General features: G+C 42.6%; 1 protein-coding gene across 4 annotated transcripts in view; it reads right to left on the reverse strand.

Annotated features, from left to right (window-relative positions):
* The window catches only part of mast3a (microtubule associated serine/threonine kinase 3a), a 40,268-nt gene that overhangs the window by 7,218 nt on the left and 15,721 nt on the right, over window positions 1-17,329 (reverse strand). For 3 of the 4 annotated variants that reach the window (XM_077559510.1, XM_077559508.1, XM_077559511.1), the window contains 20 exons: window positions 15,888-15,908; window positions 15,042-15,123; window positions 12,272-12,429; window positions 10,585-10,660; window positions 10,262-10,471; window positions 8,449-8,550; window positions 8,008-8,140; window positions 7,491-7,576; window positions 7,242-7,327; window positions 6,863-7,071; window positions 6,644-6,782; window positions 6,394-6,526; window positions 6,152-6,317; window positions 5,922-6,023; window positions 5,706-5,828; window positions 5,500-5,609; window positions 4,408-4,586; window positions 3,683-3,804; window positions 3,409-3,597; window positions 127-350 (listed from right to left, as the gene is read on the reverse strand). In XM_077559510.1, the coding sequence (XP_077415636.1) occupies window positions 127-350; window positions 3,409-3,597; window positions 3,683-3,804; window positions 4,408-4,586; window positions 5,500-5,609; window positions 5,706-5,828; window positions 5,922-6,023; window positions 6,152-6,317; window positions 6,394-6,526; window positions 6,644-6,782; window positions 6,863-7,071; window positions 7,242-7,327; window positions 7,491-7,576; window positions 8,008-8,140; window positions 8,449-8,550; window positions 10,262-10,471; window positions 10,585-10,660; window positions 12,272-12,429; window positions 15,042-15,123; window positions 15,888-15,908 (2,650 nt within the window). The remainder of the gene's footprint in view (window positions 1-126; window positions 351-3,408; window positions 3,598-3,682; window positions 3,805-4,407; window positions 4,587-5,499; window positions 5,610-5,705; window positions 5,829-5,921; window positions 6,024-6,151; window positions 6,318-6,393; window positions 6,527-6,643; window positions 6,783-6,862; window positions 7,072-7,241; window positions 7,328-7,490; window positions 7,577-8,007; window positions 8,141-8,448; window positions 8,551-10,261; window positions 10,472-10,584; window positions 10,661-12,271; window positions 12,430-15,041; window positions 15,124-15,887; window positions 15,909-17,329) is intronic. The other variant, XM_077559509.1, reaches the window with a different exon arrangement.

Here is a 17,329-nt window from a genome sequence, read left to right on the forward strand (position 1 = left end):
ACACGCAAACTGCAGTTTTAGCTATGCTGACATTTCTTGACATTTATTTAACAATAAAAACCCAAAGATGACTCAAGTTTGACATCGGTATAATTATCATTACGACCGCAGGGGCCAGACACATACCCAGACCATGTGGTGAACTGTGTAGACGTCGCTGTCCCCCATGTAGACTCTGATCGCTCGCAAAGCAAAGCCAAACCTCTTCCCAGAGCTGTGGATGACCACCGGAGGCCTGAGGCAGCTGATGTTGATGGAAAGATCCCGGCTGGGTGACGAATCTCTGGACGAGGGGTTGGACGACAGCGACAAAGATGACTTGGGGCTGGAAGGAGGACCCGCCGAGTCATCTGGATGGGGAGCATATTTGAAAAAGGTCATTCATGCTGCTGCTCACAGGAGTCTTCATGGATAAATGCACCTGGGCTATTGTGGTTGCGTGTTAAATGGCCAAAACAACAAAACTAATCCTCTCGATATGTCAGACAGCAAAAGAAGCAAAAATGTATAACCTTATTATGAGGCAAGTTTGTAAATACAGCACAGGCTTAATTAGAAAAGATCCAAATCGATTTAATGTTCAAACTCTATAGTATTACTAACAAATGTGAAATCATTTGTAGGGAATAAAATCTAATATTTGTTGAGACCAACCTAATACGCAACACCTTAAATATTTTTTGACAATAACATGTTATATGTGACCTCACTCGTCTCAACATGACATTCTGATTAATATTACATTTGTGTAATATGAGTTACGTAGCAAAATCCAGCTGTTTTTATCCATCTCAGGTGGCGGCCATTTTGCCATTTGCTGTCGGCTGAAGCTGACATCACAGTTGCTCAGGGCTCAGGCAACGATCAATCACATCTCACCTGTTTTCCGAATCTGAGCTGTGATTGGTTGTTACCTGAGACCTGAGCAGTTGTGATGTCATTTTCACTCGACAGCAAGTGGCAAAATGGCCACCCCCTCTAACTTTGCAAGATATGTTATGTTCTAGAATGTAATATGTTTAATTGCGTTAATAAAAGCATATTAAAAAAAGGGGGGGGGGGCGGCAAAAAAAATAAATGTCACCCTCTAAGATGGATAAAAACGGCTGAATTTTACTGCTTAATTCATATTCCACTAACGCAATATTAAACAGAATACTGTATTTAGACTAATGGAGTTTGGAGGACATATTATTTGCCAATATTTTTTGTTTTGGGTTGACTTCCCCTTTAATGTTGATCATTATTGTGGTACTGGTGTAAAATGTTGGCAAACCATTGCTGTAAATCACAGGTGTCAGAGTCCGGTCCCCGAGGTCTAGAGTCTTGAATGTTTTTGAGGTTTCTCTACTCCAACACACCTGATTCAATGATCAGGATCAGGATCAGGCTCCTGTAGAGCTTGCTGATAAGCTTAAATATGAACCAGCTGTGTTGAAAGTGAGAAACCTCTAAAACAGTGGTTTCTCAACCGCGGTCCTCGAATACCCCTATCCAGTCTGTTTTCCATGTCTTCCACAGCCAACACAGGTGTTTCAAACGATCAGCTAATTAGCCAGCTCTGAATCTAGCCTGATAACGATCCTCAGCCGTGTTGGCTAAGGGAGACATTAACTCTTTGACTGCCAAAAACGTTAAATAACGTTTAGTAAAATCCTACGGAGGAGCGCCAAAGACGTTCACCATGTTTTTTTTTTGGAAACGGGTGGAGGAAAGCCTTGGCCGGCTGTGCTGAAAGTTTCAAGCAGATCTAGTTAGTATAATGACTATTTTTGGCCCCTAGATGGCAGCGATGACTCTCTTTGAACAAGATCGGGTAGGCGTCAGCAGTAGAAGACGTGAGGCGGAGCTAGAGTGTTGAGGGGACAATGGCTGAGAAAGCGAAAATGGCGACCGGTGGCAAGCAGCTCACGCTTGATCGTTTTTTTCCAAAGAAGAGAAGCATCAACCAGTGCTAAAGAGCACATTGATGACGACGACGATGATGATGGTGACTCCGAGGTTGACGCAGAAGTTGGAAGCGTTGACGCGGCGGCTATGATCACGTCATAAAGCCTCACCGGCTAGCGATGCTAACGCCGGAAAACGCGGAGCACAACCGAGCACTTCTGCACAGGCGGACGTTCAATCGGACGACGAAGAGTGCCCCGAGTCCAATGCATTTTCATCGGAGGAGTGGGTACAGTCTGATCACGGAGAAGACACTGGTTATGGACTACGATGCCACCATGAATGGAGCGGATAAGATGGATCAGAACATCTCTTACCACCCGGTATAGGAAGTGAAGGACATGAGGAAGCCAGACGTAACACTACCGTAACGTCACCGTATCATGATCCTGAGAGTAGACTTGATGGCAACATGGCCAAACACACGCTGCAGTATATACTTGCTATTCCCCAGGGGGAAAAAGCCAGCAAAAAAGTGTAGCGTCTGCAATCGCAGTGAAACTACTCTGTTGTGCAAATCCTGCTGCGTCCCCTTGCACGCAGGGGAGTGTTACAAAAAGAAAAACTGTATTTGAAACATCCACACAATTGTAAATAGTACCACGGTTGCACACATTTGTAAATAGTTTGCCAAATTGTTTTGTCAAATTGTTACACTGTTGAATGTAAATAAACGTATTTTGCTATCAAAAAACACTTTTTCATTGTTGGTGGTAGTGTTTTACAGAAGTAAAGCACTGTTTAGGTGTTTGTGGCATCATTCATGGAAAAAAAAGGTGTCAAATTCACTAGAGTGCATGAAATAATATAGTTTCACAAAAAGCTTGATTTCTCCGTATATTGTTTCAAAACAGAGCATTTGGGTGAAACTAACCATTTTCTATTGTTGATTACTGAAAAACGGAATAAGGTAGAAACAAACTTTTGAACTTGAAAGCTGAGAGTCCAATCTTTCATTTGGTAGTATGTGTGTTTCCATAGTCCAAGCACAACATTTTCTGTGGACCTTGAAAGATCAGTCAAAATGCTTAAATCGGCTGGCACCCACGGCATCCCTTTTCTGAAAACGTCTGGCAGTCAAAGAGTTAAAGATAGGCTGGATAGGGGTACTTGAGGACCGGGGTTGAGAACCAGTAATCTAAAACATGCAGGACTCTGGCCCTTGAGGACCGGATTTTGACACCACTGCTGTAAATAGATCAGGGATTAAACTCTGATCAAAAAGGGGGCATTACTGCCAACTACAGGACATAATCGCGTTTGGTCTTGATGGCTCCTGCCATTGTAGTTCAGTATTGTATACATTGCCTAGCAACGGTCTGTAGAGGGCATTGTAAACATTAACCATAAAAGCAGACAGAACTTCCATCAATTTTAGCTCATTAGTGTCATCTTCTTTCCGTGTTATACGAATAAGGCATTCTTCAAATTGTAGAAAGGAAATTATTATCCGTGCACCTGGGGTAATAATGAGGGAAAGTCCAGACACTGAGGCAGACTTGGGGACTTTTCCAGCTGGAGGCCTGGGTTTTTCTGGGGTGTCCAGTTGGTGGGCGATGCGTCTGGACGCGCCTCTGCGGAATGACGGCCTGGTGCCTGTGCTGTTGCTACGCAGACGAATGCGCCGCAGATTGGAGACCACGCCATCTACGAAAGCAAAGCAAAGGAGTAAGGCATCCGGTCGATCAGGAGTAGAAAATAACAGGCCACGAGATTGCTTTCCCAGGCTTACCCTCCTCTTCGGCAGCGATGGCAAAGCGAGGCATCATGTCGAGGCTCTGAGTGCTGTTTAATACCAGTGGGCTAGCACTGCGCTCTGACTGGGAAGAACTGGACGAAGCACGGGGACGCAAACTGCGAGGGAAATGCACACAGAATTTATTTTAAGAATCTGTTTCACTGGTAGATTGGAGGAATTGTGAAGATGGTAACCAAGGCTACCAAAAACAACAACGAGTGGAAACAGCAATTTATTTTCATACAAGCAAGTAAATGGCCACTGGTTTCATGCGTGGTCGTGGTCGCATTTGGCAACATTCATTTTCAAAACACGGGCCTGAGGTCATGAATCATCATTTAATGTTCTGAAATGCTAAAAAGTAAAGGAAAGTGCAGTCAGTTACTCCTGAACTTTGAACAAATTGTGCTCACTGACCACATTAAAATATAGAAAAAAGACCTAACCACTGGGACATCACACACTGGTATGTGGACTCCTTTTTTTAAAGACGAAAGTTTGGCATTTTGGCTGTCGCCATCCTGATTTTTTGCAGCTGGAGGTGGCCATATTTGGACGTGAGGGTGGAGTCCAAACTTGCCACTGTGCTGCTATTGACTTGTCAATCGTTACGGAGTCGTGCCCTAAAACATATCAATGTTATTCTTATATATGTAACAGGTGGGGGAAAAAGTTTTTAAAGTATCCCTGATTAATTGTATCTGTTTGAAAGCTCTCACCTCCCCCTGAGTCCATCTGTTCTGTCGCCGCTAGCCAAGTGCTTGTGTCCGTCACCAGGAGAAAAGGCGCCTCTGCCCTCCCATCGCTCGTCCTTCTCTTCGCTATGGCTCCGCTCTGAAGACGACAAGCTCTGGTTGGACGGCGTGGAGGTGGACAGGTGCTCTGTGCTGCTGTACACCTTCAGTAAGGAAGAAATATTCATTGGCTTTTAATCACAAAGAGACGTTTAGTCAGAAGTAAGGGTGTCAAAATTAGTGCGTTAATTTAGAGTTATTTTAAAGTTCCTTCCTTTGTCTTACAAGGTAAATATGCCATCTAGTGGCAGAAACATGACCTCAACACAATATCACACTCATATTTTACTATACAGTACTTTTTTTTAACTCTATACTATAAATTATTATAAAATTACTGTATCAATGACTAAAAGATGCAGTCATATTTCTATTAGTCTAACATATCTATCCACTTTTATGTTAACAATAGTATGCAAAAAAACGCCATTGACTACTATAAACGTGAAAAAAATTCATTTTAACTATTTGTATTAGTTTAACATTTTTTCCACTTTTGTTGAAAATCTAAATGTTTTTATTGTACATTTAGTTTTGTACATAAACTTTGTGATTAATCGCGAGTTAACTAGTGAAGTCATGCGATTAATTACGATTAAAAAAAATGTTTTATTAATATTTTCTTTTTCTTTTTTTATTCATTCACTGCCTATAAACAGTTATAAACGTCAAAAAAAATCTTTTGAACTATTTCTATTAGTTTAAAAAATGTTTTCCACTTTTGCCAACAAGAGTATGAAAACCTAGAATTTTTTTATTGTACATTTAGAACACATAGAATTTGCGATTAATCATGAGTTAACTAGTAAAGTCATGTGATTAATTACAATTAAAAACATTTAATCGCCTCTTGCCCCTAATTTTTATTAATCTTTTTTAAATAAATTTATGGCAGTGAACGAGTTAATCGTGAGTTGACTATTGAAGTCATGCGATTAATTATTAATTTTTAATTGCCTGACACCCCTAATCGAAAGGAGCAGTAAAAAACAAAAACTTTTTTTTTTTTTAACATACCTTGCTGAAGCGATGGGCCACAGAGGAGAACTGTCGCAGTTCAAGAGAGGATTCATCGTCGTTAGTTTCATCATCGTCAGAACCTAGGTGAGAGTATCGCTCGGATCGGGCTGTAGGCGACAGTATCAATCATCACATTTTAGCAGACTACAAAAAAAATGCGTTAGTTGCTTAACCTATAGTATGCATCTATAAAATCCACCTACTGTCAAAATAACTGGTGTCCTCATCAGTCTCCAGTTGTGGTATGAACTCTGCTTTTTGCCTCAGAAGGCCATTCCAGTCAAGTCCCAGGAAGAACATGTGCACCTTCACCTCAGTGGTTCCACCTGAGGAGCATAAATGTCAATCTAACTGATGCTTCACCTCATACCATAACAGAAATCCTTCCTTCAAGTCCGTTTTTATTCGCTGTCACGTACCCGTTCCAAGGCGTTCGAGCGGACTCTGACGAAGTAATCTGGTGATAAGGTCTTGGGTGTCAGCTGGCAGAGCATCGTCTCCCTCAGGCCATATAATGTCATCTGGACAAAACAAGTAAACAATAGTGATTCACTTAAAGGCTCTAATAAAAACTGCGATTAGTTAATGATGACTAATAAAACTTTCAAGAAATCACCAGTTAACACATTCAGGTAAAGAATGAACTTACCGTTAACCACCTGACCAAAAAGCTGTTCAGGTGTGTCTCCAAAGAACGGCACGCAGCCCACAAGGAACTCATACAGGATAATGCCCATAGCCCACCAATCTACAGGCTTCCCATAACCCTGCCGCAGGATCACCTCTGGAGCGATGTACTCTGGGGTACCGCACACCTGTGGAGGAGTGAAAAGGTAAGCCATTAATGTTGAAGTTGATTTCAAGAAGTCAATAGAAAGAAAGGCGACATACCTGCTTGTCGATGAACTCTCTTGTGTCCTTCTCAATGTGGCCTTCATACAAATTGGTTGTCATGTTCATGAGGCCAATCTTTGACAGTCCAAAGTCTGTAAGCTTAATGTGTCCCATGGAGGTGATTAATAAACTACAAAGGAAGGAAACAAAACACATTTCATTCTGTTTAAAGTCTGACCCAACAAATTCAGATATAAAATGATGATGAACGCTTTTAATAAGTAGCTGTTGTAGTTTGGCTGCTCACTTGTCAGGTTTGAGGTCTCTGTGTACGATGCCATAGTTGTGAAGGTATTCTAAAGCCAGGACCGTTTCCGCAAAATACATGCGCGCCATGTCCACAGGCAGAGGGCCGATGTTCTTCAATAGATTGGCACAATCGCCACCTTCGAGTAACAGGAGGCCAGAAAAGCCATGTATCAAATTGTGAGAAAATAAGAGAGACAAAAAAGAAAAAGGACTCTACCTTCTACATATTCCATCACCATGCAGAGGTGCCGCCGTGTTTCAAAAGAGCAAAACATGGAGACCACAAATGGGTTTTCGGCAAAGGTGAGGATGTCTCGCTCCACAAACACCTGCTGGATCTGATTTCGCAAAATCAGGTTCTGCCGGTTGATCTTCTTCATGGCGAAGCGTTGTCGGGTTTCCCTGTGACGGACTAGGAATACGGCTCTGCAAAAGGGACGGAGAGGCGTGCATGGGGTCGCATAGAAGAGCAGGAGCGTCGGGGGTATGAAAAGAAGGAAAAGTAGAGGACATCATCATTCAACCTATTTATTCTGCTTATGTTCACAAAAGACATTCAGGTTGACGAATGCAAACAAAGAAATATGATCTCTCACCCATAGGCGCCGTTGCTAATCAGCTTAATCGTTTCAAAGTCACTCTCCAGTGGTTTCCTACGTGGGGGAGTGCAAACTGCACGGCTCTGAATCACAGTCAACACAACAGAAAAATAACAGGAAACAGAATCTCTTATGCCCGGTAAGCAAAAGCATTGTAATCATGTGAGATGTTTGTGATCTGTATGACTGCACGTTGTTTTCCTGAACTCAACATTTACACGTTTTGCATTACTTTTTAGTTCCTACCTGCGTTGGCGTTGCCTCTCCAGACTCATCAGACTCTCTGCTGGCAGACCTGTGACCCGGGCTTGTTTGTTCCAGTTGGACCATCTCTGGAACCGCAGAATTAAAAGAGCACATTTAAGATCACATTAAAATCATGAAAGTAGATCTGGAGGAGGAAAAAAAAAAAAAAAACTTGCATTAGTCAAGGACCAGATTGTTAGTCAATAACATGAACATGGATCTTTAGTTCAAGAAAACTGTTCTCATGATGAAGGGTCTGTCACTGAGAAATAACGAGAGAAACAAAAGCAAAATTGAACATAGGTGGAACTGTAATTTAATGTCCTTTTCCCATATGAACAAATGGTAGCCAATTCGAAAACACGGGCAAGGGTAGCATGTAATTAATGTGCAAACCATAAAACCACCAGGTCCCAAGTGAGACTCCACCCAAGGAACTTGAATGTATGAAACAACCCAGTTGTGTGTACCGAGCCAAAAATAATAATAATATTAATAATATAAATCTGCATGGCACCTTCAAGAGGATCCCTGGTGAGGCCGAGCTGACTGACGATATATCTGGGAATATCAGTCTTGATCCCCTGGCTCACTTTGGCTTGACCTTCTGCAGTCTCTAAACGCTGGTAGAACTCCTCGGGATCAAACTCCTGAAAAAGACAAAACAAAAGGTGGTGTTTTTGCTTCATTTCGTTTGGCACGGTTACCACAATAGCCTTTTGTATTCAAGCAAGCGTGCAAAATGAAAGAAATTGCTTTTTGCAAAAAGCAGTGTTGAAAAGAAAAGCTAACACCAGCATTCCAAGAGCAAAACATTAGAATGCTTTCCCTCAGATCATTTCGAACATCAGCCAAGTGTTATTATTATTATTATTATTATAATCATCATCATTACTAGAGCACATCACATCACACAGTAAGTATTTAGTTCAAGGCTTAAAAGAAGAACCGGCTTTACCAGACATTCCAGGAGCCTGGCAGGCCTGGAAATGATGATGAGGATCTTCTTCACTAGTTTTGTAATGGTGGTCACCTCCTCACTCTCTGAACGCTCATAAGCCTGATGAAGAAACAACAAATGACCTTCTTTACATCGTCTGTTCAAGGGATTGTGGCTTGTACTGAAATGTTTCGCATCAATCAGTAAATGTGCTTTGCTTTGTCAGGTTTATGAATAATAAAAAAGACTTGTAAACGCATTTTCATTGTCTGCATATGTGTCTGCTTTTGAAGCCGTGTTTTGTTCCCACGATTTCAAACATTGAAAATTGCGTAACTTCAATACCAAGCAAACAGCTCCGTTTTGAAATGGCTTCAATTACTTTGTGATGGAATGTATCTCTCCCCATTTTATTTCTCCTGTCAACATATCAACGCAGTTCAGTAGTTCACCGAGTTCAGTGTGTCAAACTAATTTTAACACTGACAAACCTGGTTTTGGCTCACTCCATTGCTAATATGAACAAAAATGACAGCCAGGTGGCAAAGTGAACACATTAAAGGATCTTTGTGCAATTTGTCACTTTTTTTTTTTTTTTTTACTCGCGACTGCCACCTCTGGCCCAAAGCGGAACTGCAGCATCTGTGTCAGGCTCGTTCCTGGTGCGCGTGCACGAACTTAAAGCGACAGCCACAGTTGACAAACGAAGACATGACTTCAAATGAGGTAAGAAAAACTCCGCCCCTCCCCAAAGAAACTGTGGAGTGTGCAGGGTCCGCACACTCTACTTTAAAGGTTTAAAGGTTAAAGATAAAAGCTGTTAGGTGCAGTCACAGTAAAACAGTCAGGGCTCTTCGTACTCATCTGGGCATTGGTGGAGCATGCATGATGTAGAAAAAGCTTTAATATTGCCTTTTTTAAACTGCACAATGCACCTTTAATGTGCCACCTATAGAAACAGACATGTCAACTTTTTCATTCATTTAAATATGCAGATTGTTTCATAGTAAATGTCTTGACACAGACAAGTGAGTTACCTTAAGTTACAGATTGTTCGATACTACACTAATACCTTTGATACATAAAATTTCCCCCCAAAAACAATGGCAGTTCAGTTTAAAGACAAATATATGCCAACATAGGATTTGTCCGTAAAATTGGATAAAGCCAACCCTGAAAATGTTTTGGAGAAAACACGGTTAAGTGTCCTCCCGTGTGAATCAAGCTAAATGTGTGTTTTTTTTTTAAATTTGTTATTTGGGTAATTGGGCCAATGCTGCTTTAGATGCCCACAAAGCTGATGTCTTGAGTGATGTCATACATGATGAATGGTTTGCGCTCTATGTTTATTTTCATTACACTGAAGTTGACCTGGATCTGAACTTTGGCCTGTTTTATCGCCGCTTCTCCTCTCTCCTCCTCTCTCCTCCCCTCTCCTCTCCTGCTCAAAGATGGGGCTAGTGAGGCTATTGGCCAACTCGGATAGACATACTTTCACGGTACCACTTTTGGGGTGTTTAACTTTGGAGGTTGCACCGTGTATGGCTCATTTCTTCCCCTTAATCCTCCTAAACAAGCCTCTTAGGAAAAGACGCCCATGAGGGGAAAACTGCTCATCTGTGGCTTATAGAATATGAATTGAACTAAAAGTTTTCTAGAAAGATTATGTAATGAATCATAGGGAGTAAAAAGTACTCAATGTCCGACAGAGCAGAGTGAACTGGCACCACAAATGCACTGGCTGTTCTAGAAGGAACACTTAAATGGTAATAAGCTAAAAGTGTGGCAGAGGCATGCGTGTTTCTAAGGCTCACACAGCAGGAGCATTTACCTCATGCAAAAGCTTCTCCAGCTTCTCCTGCAGCTCCACAAAGTATCGAGAGGTGACCAAGCCTTTTTGGGACTTGTCCAGGCAGTCTCGGACCAGTTCCACCAGCTGGTGCTGGATGAAGCCAAGCACACCGTCAGCCAGGGGCAGGGCGGTTCCAGGCGAACACTCTTCAATGATGTCTAGAAGTCGGCCCTCCATCTGTGCTGTTGCCTAGCAAAGTAACAACGATGGAAGACTATTTAATATTGCGTTGAAAGGATAAAAAGTGAAGATTGATTAAAGGGGATATAGGGAAAAAAAAGACAAATCAAGTTTCACTGTACCTTGGGAAAGCGTTCTTTATAGACATGATTCATCATGACAATTTCATTGTCAAATGTTCCACAGGTTCGTCCAGGGCTGGATGAGAAACAAGCAAATGTTGGAATAATAAAAACATCCTACCAAATCACTGGAGAGATCATCCATTTACAGATGCAACATATGAATAATACAGAATATTAAACCACTAAAACTGTTGAATGATTTCATTTGTCATCATTTTCATTCAGGAAATGCTGTCCTCCCCCAATTGTCTGAGGAAGGCTTGATTACATGAGTTCCTTTCCAAGCTTTGACAACCATGACTATCACAAGCACAGCCCATTTGAAAATGCCTCTAATGTGTTTCGGATCAGAATCTCATCTGCAGAAATCATGAGCACATCTGTTGTGCGTGACGGGGTTCAATTACAAGAAGGAACGTTTGCAACATGCCAGAGAAATCAACACACTGTCAACAACTATATTGAAAATAGCAACCCGTAGCGCATCTGTACAATCCAACCCAGAGCAAGTAGCATAACCTTTCTATTTCAGTAGAGTGGTTTAATAAGGTAGCATTGGTGATGGTTAACTGCTTGGGGACTTTATGAGGGCAACAACAAATGCTTTACAGGCTTCTCTGGAACTATTTTTAAAGCCATCAGTGACACTTGCCAGTACCCTATTTTAATTTGAAGCACGTGGAGTTAAATAAAAGTGTCTTAGCAGCACCGTAATGCTGTCTCATATTCCTCCCCCGTACTATTGGACTATGACTACTATTGGACTATGACTAAACATTAGTAAATGTCCATGAATAAAGTTTGACATCTGCTCATTTATTGCAATTTCACAGGGCACGATAGATGAAAAAGTTAAGAATTTATTGTCTTGGGCTTTATTTTTAGAATGAATTTGACATAATGTAGTCTGAAGTTATATCATTCACTATCAAACCAGTCAATTATATATAATAAACAGTATATAAAAAAGTAAATATTGTCACTGCTATTTGAAAAACACTTATGTCCATTTTTGTCATTTTATACATTTTTATGTTTTTGAAATGTCTGCGTTCAGTTTCATCCCCAAAACATAAAAATGTAAAACGTGACAGATATGGACATAAGTGTTTTTCACATCATAGTAAGAGAAACAAATGTAATCAAATGTATTCTACAAAGGGTAATTACTGTACAGTCTTGAGAGTGACATCAAGGCTAGATTTGGAGTCGCTCCAGTGTTTGACGGTTGGTCCCAATCAAGAAAGTACATCAGTGACTGTAGCGCTCGTCACTTTACTCACATGGCAGTGTATCTGACGTTAACTAATATGTGAAATTTTGGCTCGCAACACAGAGGGAAAAAATAATTAAAAACTAATTGATGAAGTGACGACTCATCACTTGAAAAATTAAGGTGGGGGCACTTATTAGTCAATATATTAATGGCACAGGCTAAGAAAGAAACTGCAACATTTTGGTGGTTTGGTATGACCGCACACATTCGTCATCATTTTGGAATTTCCCCTTAATGAATGATGAAGGGATTAATGAAGTAGCTTTTGATCTCGATTATCTCCATAACGGGGTTTTTTTTTGGGCTCCGGCAAACATTTGGCTTTTTAACTCAGATCAGTTGTGCTTGATGACAAGAAATGACTCAACCGAAATCCTGACATAACTCAAGCAGCCGAATGGAGGCTACCTGAGACTGCGCGAGCGGAGCCGGACAGCGGGTGAAGTGTGTGGCCCTTCTTCATCCGCCACACTTTCCGTGCTCCGGAAATGTTTGAACAAAAAGTGGAGATCATCTTGAGTCGGCTGGAGAGGCAACTGGTGCAGGAGCTCCTGGGAAGAGGACGACTATGGAAGAAGAGCAGAGGACGGAGGATAAGCAGGCCTGAACAAAATTGAAAAAATGTATTAACTCTGACTTGCCATGGACGTTAAAAGACGTCAAGTAAAAACCTACGGAGGGCCGCCAATGACGTTAAAAGACGTCATCCAATTTTTAAAAAAAAATTTTTTTAAACGGGTGGAGGAAAGCCTTGGCCAGCTGTGGTGAAAGTTTCAAGCAGATCTAGTTAGCCTAATGACTATTTTTGGCCCCTAGATGGCAGCAATGACTCTCTTTTGACAAGATTGGGTAGGCGTCAGTAGAAGACGTGAGGCGGAGCTAAAGGGGACAATGGCTGGGGAAGGGAAGAGAACATGGCGACCGGTTGCAAGCAGCTCAGACTTGGGAATTTTTTTCAAAGACGAAAGGCATCGACCAACGCTAAAGAGCACATTGATGACGACGATGATCATCATTGATGATGATGATGATGGTGACTCCGAGGTTGACGCCGAAGTTGGAAGCGTTGACGCGGCGGCTATGACGACGTCATAAAGGTTCACCGGCTAGCGATGCTAACACCGGAAAACGTGGAGCACAACCGAGCACTACTGCACAGGCGGACGTTCAATCGGACGACGAAGAGTGCCCCGAGTCCAATGCATATTCATCGGAGGAGTGGGTACAATCTGATCACAGAGAAGACACTGGTTATGGACTACGATGCCACCATGAATGAAGCGGATAAGATGGATCAGAACATCTCTTACTACCCGGTATAGGAAGTGAAGGACATGAGGAAGCCAGACGTAACACCCCCGTAACGTCACCGTATCATGATCCTGAGAGTAGACTTGATGGCAACATGGCCAAACACACTGCAGTATATACTTGCTATTCCCCGGGGGGAAAAAGCCAGCAAAAAAGTGTAGCGTCTGCAATCGCAGTGAAACTAATCTGTTGTGCAAATCCTGCTGCGTCCCCTTGCACGCAGGGGAGTGTTACAAAAAGAAAAACTGTATTTGAAACATCCACACAATTGTAAATAGTACCACGGTTGCACACATTTGTAAATAGTTTGCCAAACTGTTTTGTCAAATTGTTACACTGTTGAATGTAAATAAACGTATTGGCACTGGCGACATCCCGTTTCTGAAAACGTCTGGCAGTCAAAGAGTTAATAACAGCGCTAGCGTCAGAGCATTTACTTTTTCTTTTATATGGACATGTTTATGAGGAGAAGATAATAAACAGAAAGGGTTTTTAAAACAAAACATGAATTATCTTTTTGTTATCTTTATCAGTCGGGACTAAGGAGTACGAGAGTTTAAGTGTTCTGTTCTGCAAACTCAGGATTTTCATTTGGAGCTGCGTTACATCCCAAGGCAGGCAGCACGGCTGTTATGTTGGCCACGTGTGCGCTCTTTTTCTCACTCCACGCCAAAATGTGTGACGTCCAGCCTGGAATTTATGAAAACTTCCATCTGGCTGGGTTCTTAATTGTAAAAAGGGAAATGCAGGAAACACGGGAATGGAAGTGGAAAAAGACGGGGGGTGGTAACAAGACTGAAAATAGGTGATAGAAAGAGGAGGAGAAAGCCTGAGGAGGAAACTGGAGATGTTTCAGGCCAGAGCAGCATAAAGACCTCACTGAGAGGATCCCTGAAAGGGGCTTTGTGTGGGGAGGGCTGACCTCACCGTCTCTGAGCCATGTGGCCAACCATGCAAAATTACAGCCGTGACACAGGACCCGACTATTGTTTTACAGCCAACAGCAGTTTCAGTAACGAGTTTCAAGATAAAGTACACCACAGAAACCAGACACAAAATCTTCATGGGTGGAACTCGCAAGCACTAAATTGCATCTTACTTTAACGTTTCCCAAAAGGATCAATTGATACTGCCCTTGAGAATTTGTTTTGCCAGAAAAATACTCACTTGGCTTGAGTTGATTTTCCATTACAATAAATAGCTACACTAAATGCATTTTTTTTGGTCATCAAAATACTTGAATTCAACCTGAAAAACAGATCAAATTGCATTGGTAAAAGCTCGCTTGGAAGCAATCTACACTACTCTTGGATAGCACTGGGATGATTCATCTCTTCCCTCTGTGCAGCATGATAAAGTGCTGTGATTCAAGTATTTATCATCAGACACATCCTGTTATCGTGACTAACGAATGAAAACATGATCCCATCTCCTTTTATTCTGTTGTGTATAGCTCAACTTAATGTGGAATGTTTGTGTAAGGGTCTCTTGTGACCTCTAACGACACACTTCAAGGTCACGCGCGGGACCTCAACACTACTGACGTGTGAGCGTGAAATGACACACTCGGCAGTCTGTAGGCGCCAGCGACGTTTGTCCTCTTGCCAAGAACCCGGACTTGCCATGAATGAACGTTTTGGTTCCAGACTGCCCGGTGGAGCAAAACATACAGTTTGCGAGGCCGGTTTCAAGCCTGCGAGCAGGTGAGAGTTTCACACTTAGAAAATTGATTTGGGGGGGGGGGGGGGGGGGGGGGTTAAGTATCAGCTGGACTAAAAAGTTGGCATTGCCACAGTAAAAGGTAGCTGCGGGGGTCTTGGAAGCAATATACGGCACAGAAACAAATACATCGATTTAAATAGCTTACGGATACAGATGAACTGGGTGCATTGGTGCAGTATCCAGAAGAGGGAACTGATGCCACAGACCATCTTCGGCCATCTCCTCTGCTGAAAAACAAACAAAAAAAAACAGTAAAGCCGTGTAGGTAAAGTATAAAAGCTCTGCAATTCCATTTACTGTAGTATATGGCACACCCTTGCATTAGGTAAATGACATTTTCGTCTGTAAAAGAGCACAGTCAGCAGTCATTATGATGATTAATTTTTAATATGTTCAAAATGTCTCTGTAGTACAGATGAATCGAGTGGGTGTAAGAATTTTAAGACTTGGGTAAATTAAATTTTTGACCTGGGATGAAAATACGGTGTGTGTGTTTTTTTAAACACAATAAAGGCCTAAAATTTAAGTTTCTAAATTGTAGACTTTTTTTTTTGTTCGACCCCGTGGAAACCCTGCTCCTCTTCTCTTTTGTGGCGTGGAGCAAATGAAACAGCGACCTTCGTAGCATACAGTGATCAAACTCCATCGAGGAACACGAGGCGACGCAACATTTCACCTTTGTGTGAACGTATCATTAGACTGACTTGTTCAGCCTTGATGGAGCTTTGCACTCTACTCAACTCCATTCTATTTGACTGTTTAACTGTGTCATATACATTGTGGTGTGCTTCAATTTGCATTGTTGACACATAATCCCCATACTGCCTACACGCTGCAGTAAAAATGCAAATGAGATCATCTTTTACCACTCTAAACCATATTGTAGCATCCTGAAACTTCCCATCATTAGTTAAATAAAAAAAAAAAAGAAGCTCAAAACTGTAAGAAACAGAGATACTGACAAAAAAAATATTTTTGGATGGATTCTTACCTCTCAGTACGGGCCAGATGGCTTCACAGAGGCGGGATAGGAAAGGCCCAAATGGAGCAGAAGATGAGGGGAGGGAGTGAAAGACAAGTGTAAGAATTCAGAAACAAAGTAAACGCTGCTTAATGAGACTGACAGAACAAGTCTGTCTGTCACGCTCTAGTGTGCCTGTCCCACTTTGCAGCTGCACCTGCCAGGCTATTCTGTGTTATAATGCAGCAATGACATTACCTTCATACACTAACACAAACGCCACCAGTGCAAACATTGGAGCGCAAAAGTAACACACTCATGATGCTTCCTCCCCCATCTGTCCAGCGTGGTTCTCTGAGGACATGTCCCACTTTCTTTCAATGATTCAATCCATGATGACAAGAATAGTCAAAGGCTTCCTCACGCAAACGAGCTGTAAGTGGCATGTTGCTAAACATGAAATGACAACAGGAAATTTGCTGAGTGACTATGACCTGCGGATTATTTTGGATTTTGGGTTTGCGTGCAAATTAGTGCAACATGTGCTTATGTCGTCCTTCTGGATTTTAACAATGTTGAGGCTATGACTACAATGTAGGGCTGCTCGATTATGGAAAAAATATTAAATCGCAATAATTGAAATCCATCCATCCATCTTCTGCTATCCAAGGTCGGGCCGCGGGGGCAGCAGCTTTAGCAGGGAAGCCCAGACTTCCCTCACCCCCAGCCACTTCAACCAGCTCCTCCAGCAGGATCCCAAGGCGTTCCCAGGCCAGCCGAGAGACATAGTCTCTCCAGCGTGTCCTGGGTCGTCCCCGGGGCCTCCCGCTGGTGGGACATGCCCGGAACACCTCTCCAGGGAGGCGTCCAGGAGGCATCCGAACCAGATGCCCGAGCCACTTCAACTGGCTCCTCTCAACGCGGAAGAGCAGCAGCTCTACTCTGAGTCTGTCCCGGATGACCGAGCTTCTCACCCTATTTCTAAGGGAGACCCTCCTGTCCAGCACCCCTAAATAGACCTTACCAGGAAGGCTGAAGAGTGTGATCCATCTATAGATGGAAAACACCCTCCGGTCCGGTCCCCCTTCTAAAAAAGGGGGACCCTACCCCGGTCTGCTAATCCAGAGGCACTGCCCCCGATGTCCACACTATGTTGTAGAGGCGTGTCAGCCCCACAACATCCAGAGCCTTTAGGGAACTCATCCAGCCCCGGGGCCCTGCCACCGAGGAGCTTTCCAACAACCTCAGTGACTTCGACCCCAGAGAAAGGAGAGCCCACCTCAGAGTCCGGACACTCTGCTTCCTCAAAGAAAGACGTGTCGGTGGAATTGAGGAGGACTTCGAAGTATTCTCCCCACCGACTCACAGCATCCCGAGTCGAGGTCAGCAGCACCCCATCTCCACTATACACAGTGTTAATAGTGCACTGCTTTCCTCTTCTGAGACGCCGGATGGTGGACCAGAATTTCCTC

The sequence above is a fragment of the Vanacampus margaritifer genome, chromosome 2 (assembly GCF_051991255.1).
Source record: "Vanacampus margaritifer isolate UIUO_Vmar chromosome 2, RoL_Vmar_1.0, whole genome shotgun sequence".
Taxonomy (NCBI): domain Eukaryota; kingdom Metazoa; phylum Chordata; class Actinopteri; order Syngnathiformes; family Syngnathidae; genus Vanacampus; species Vanacampus margaritifer.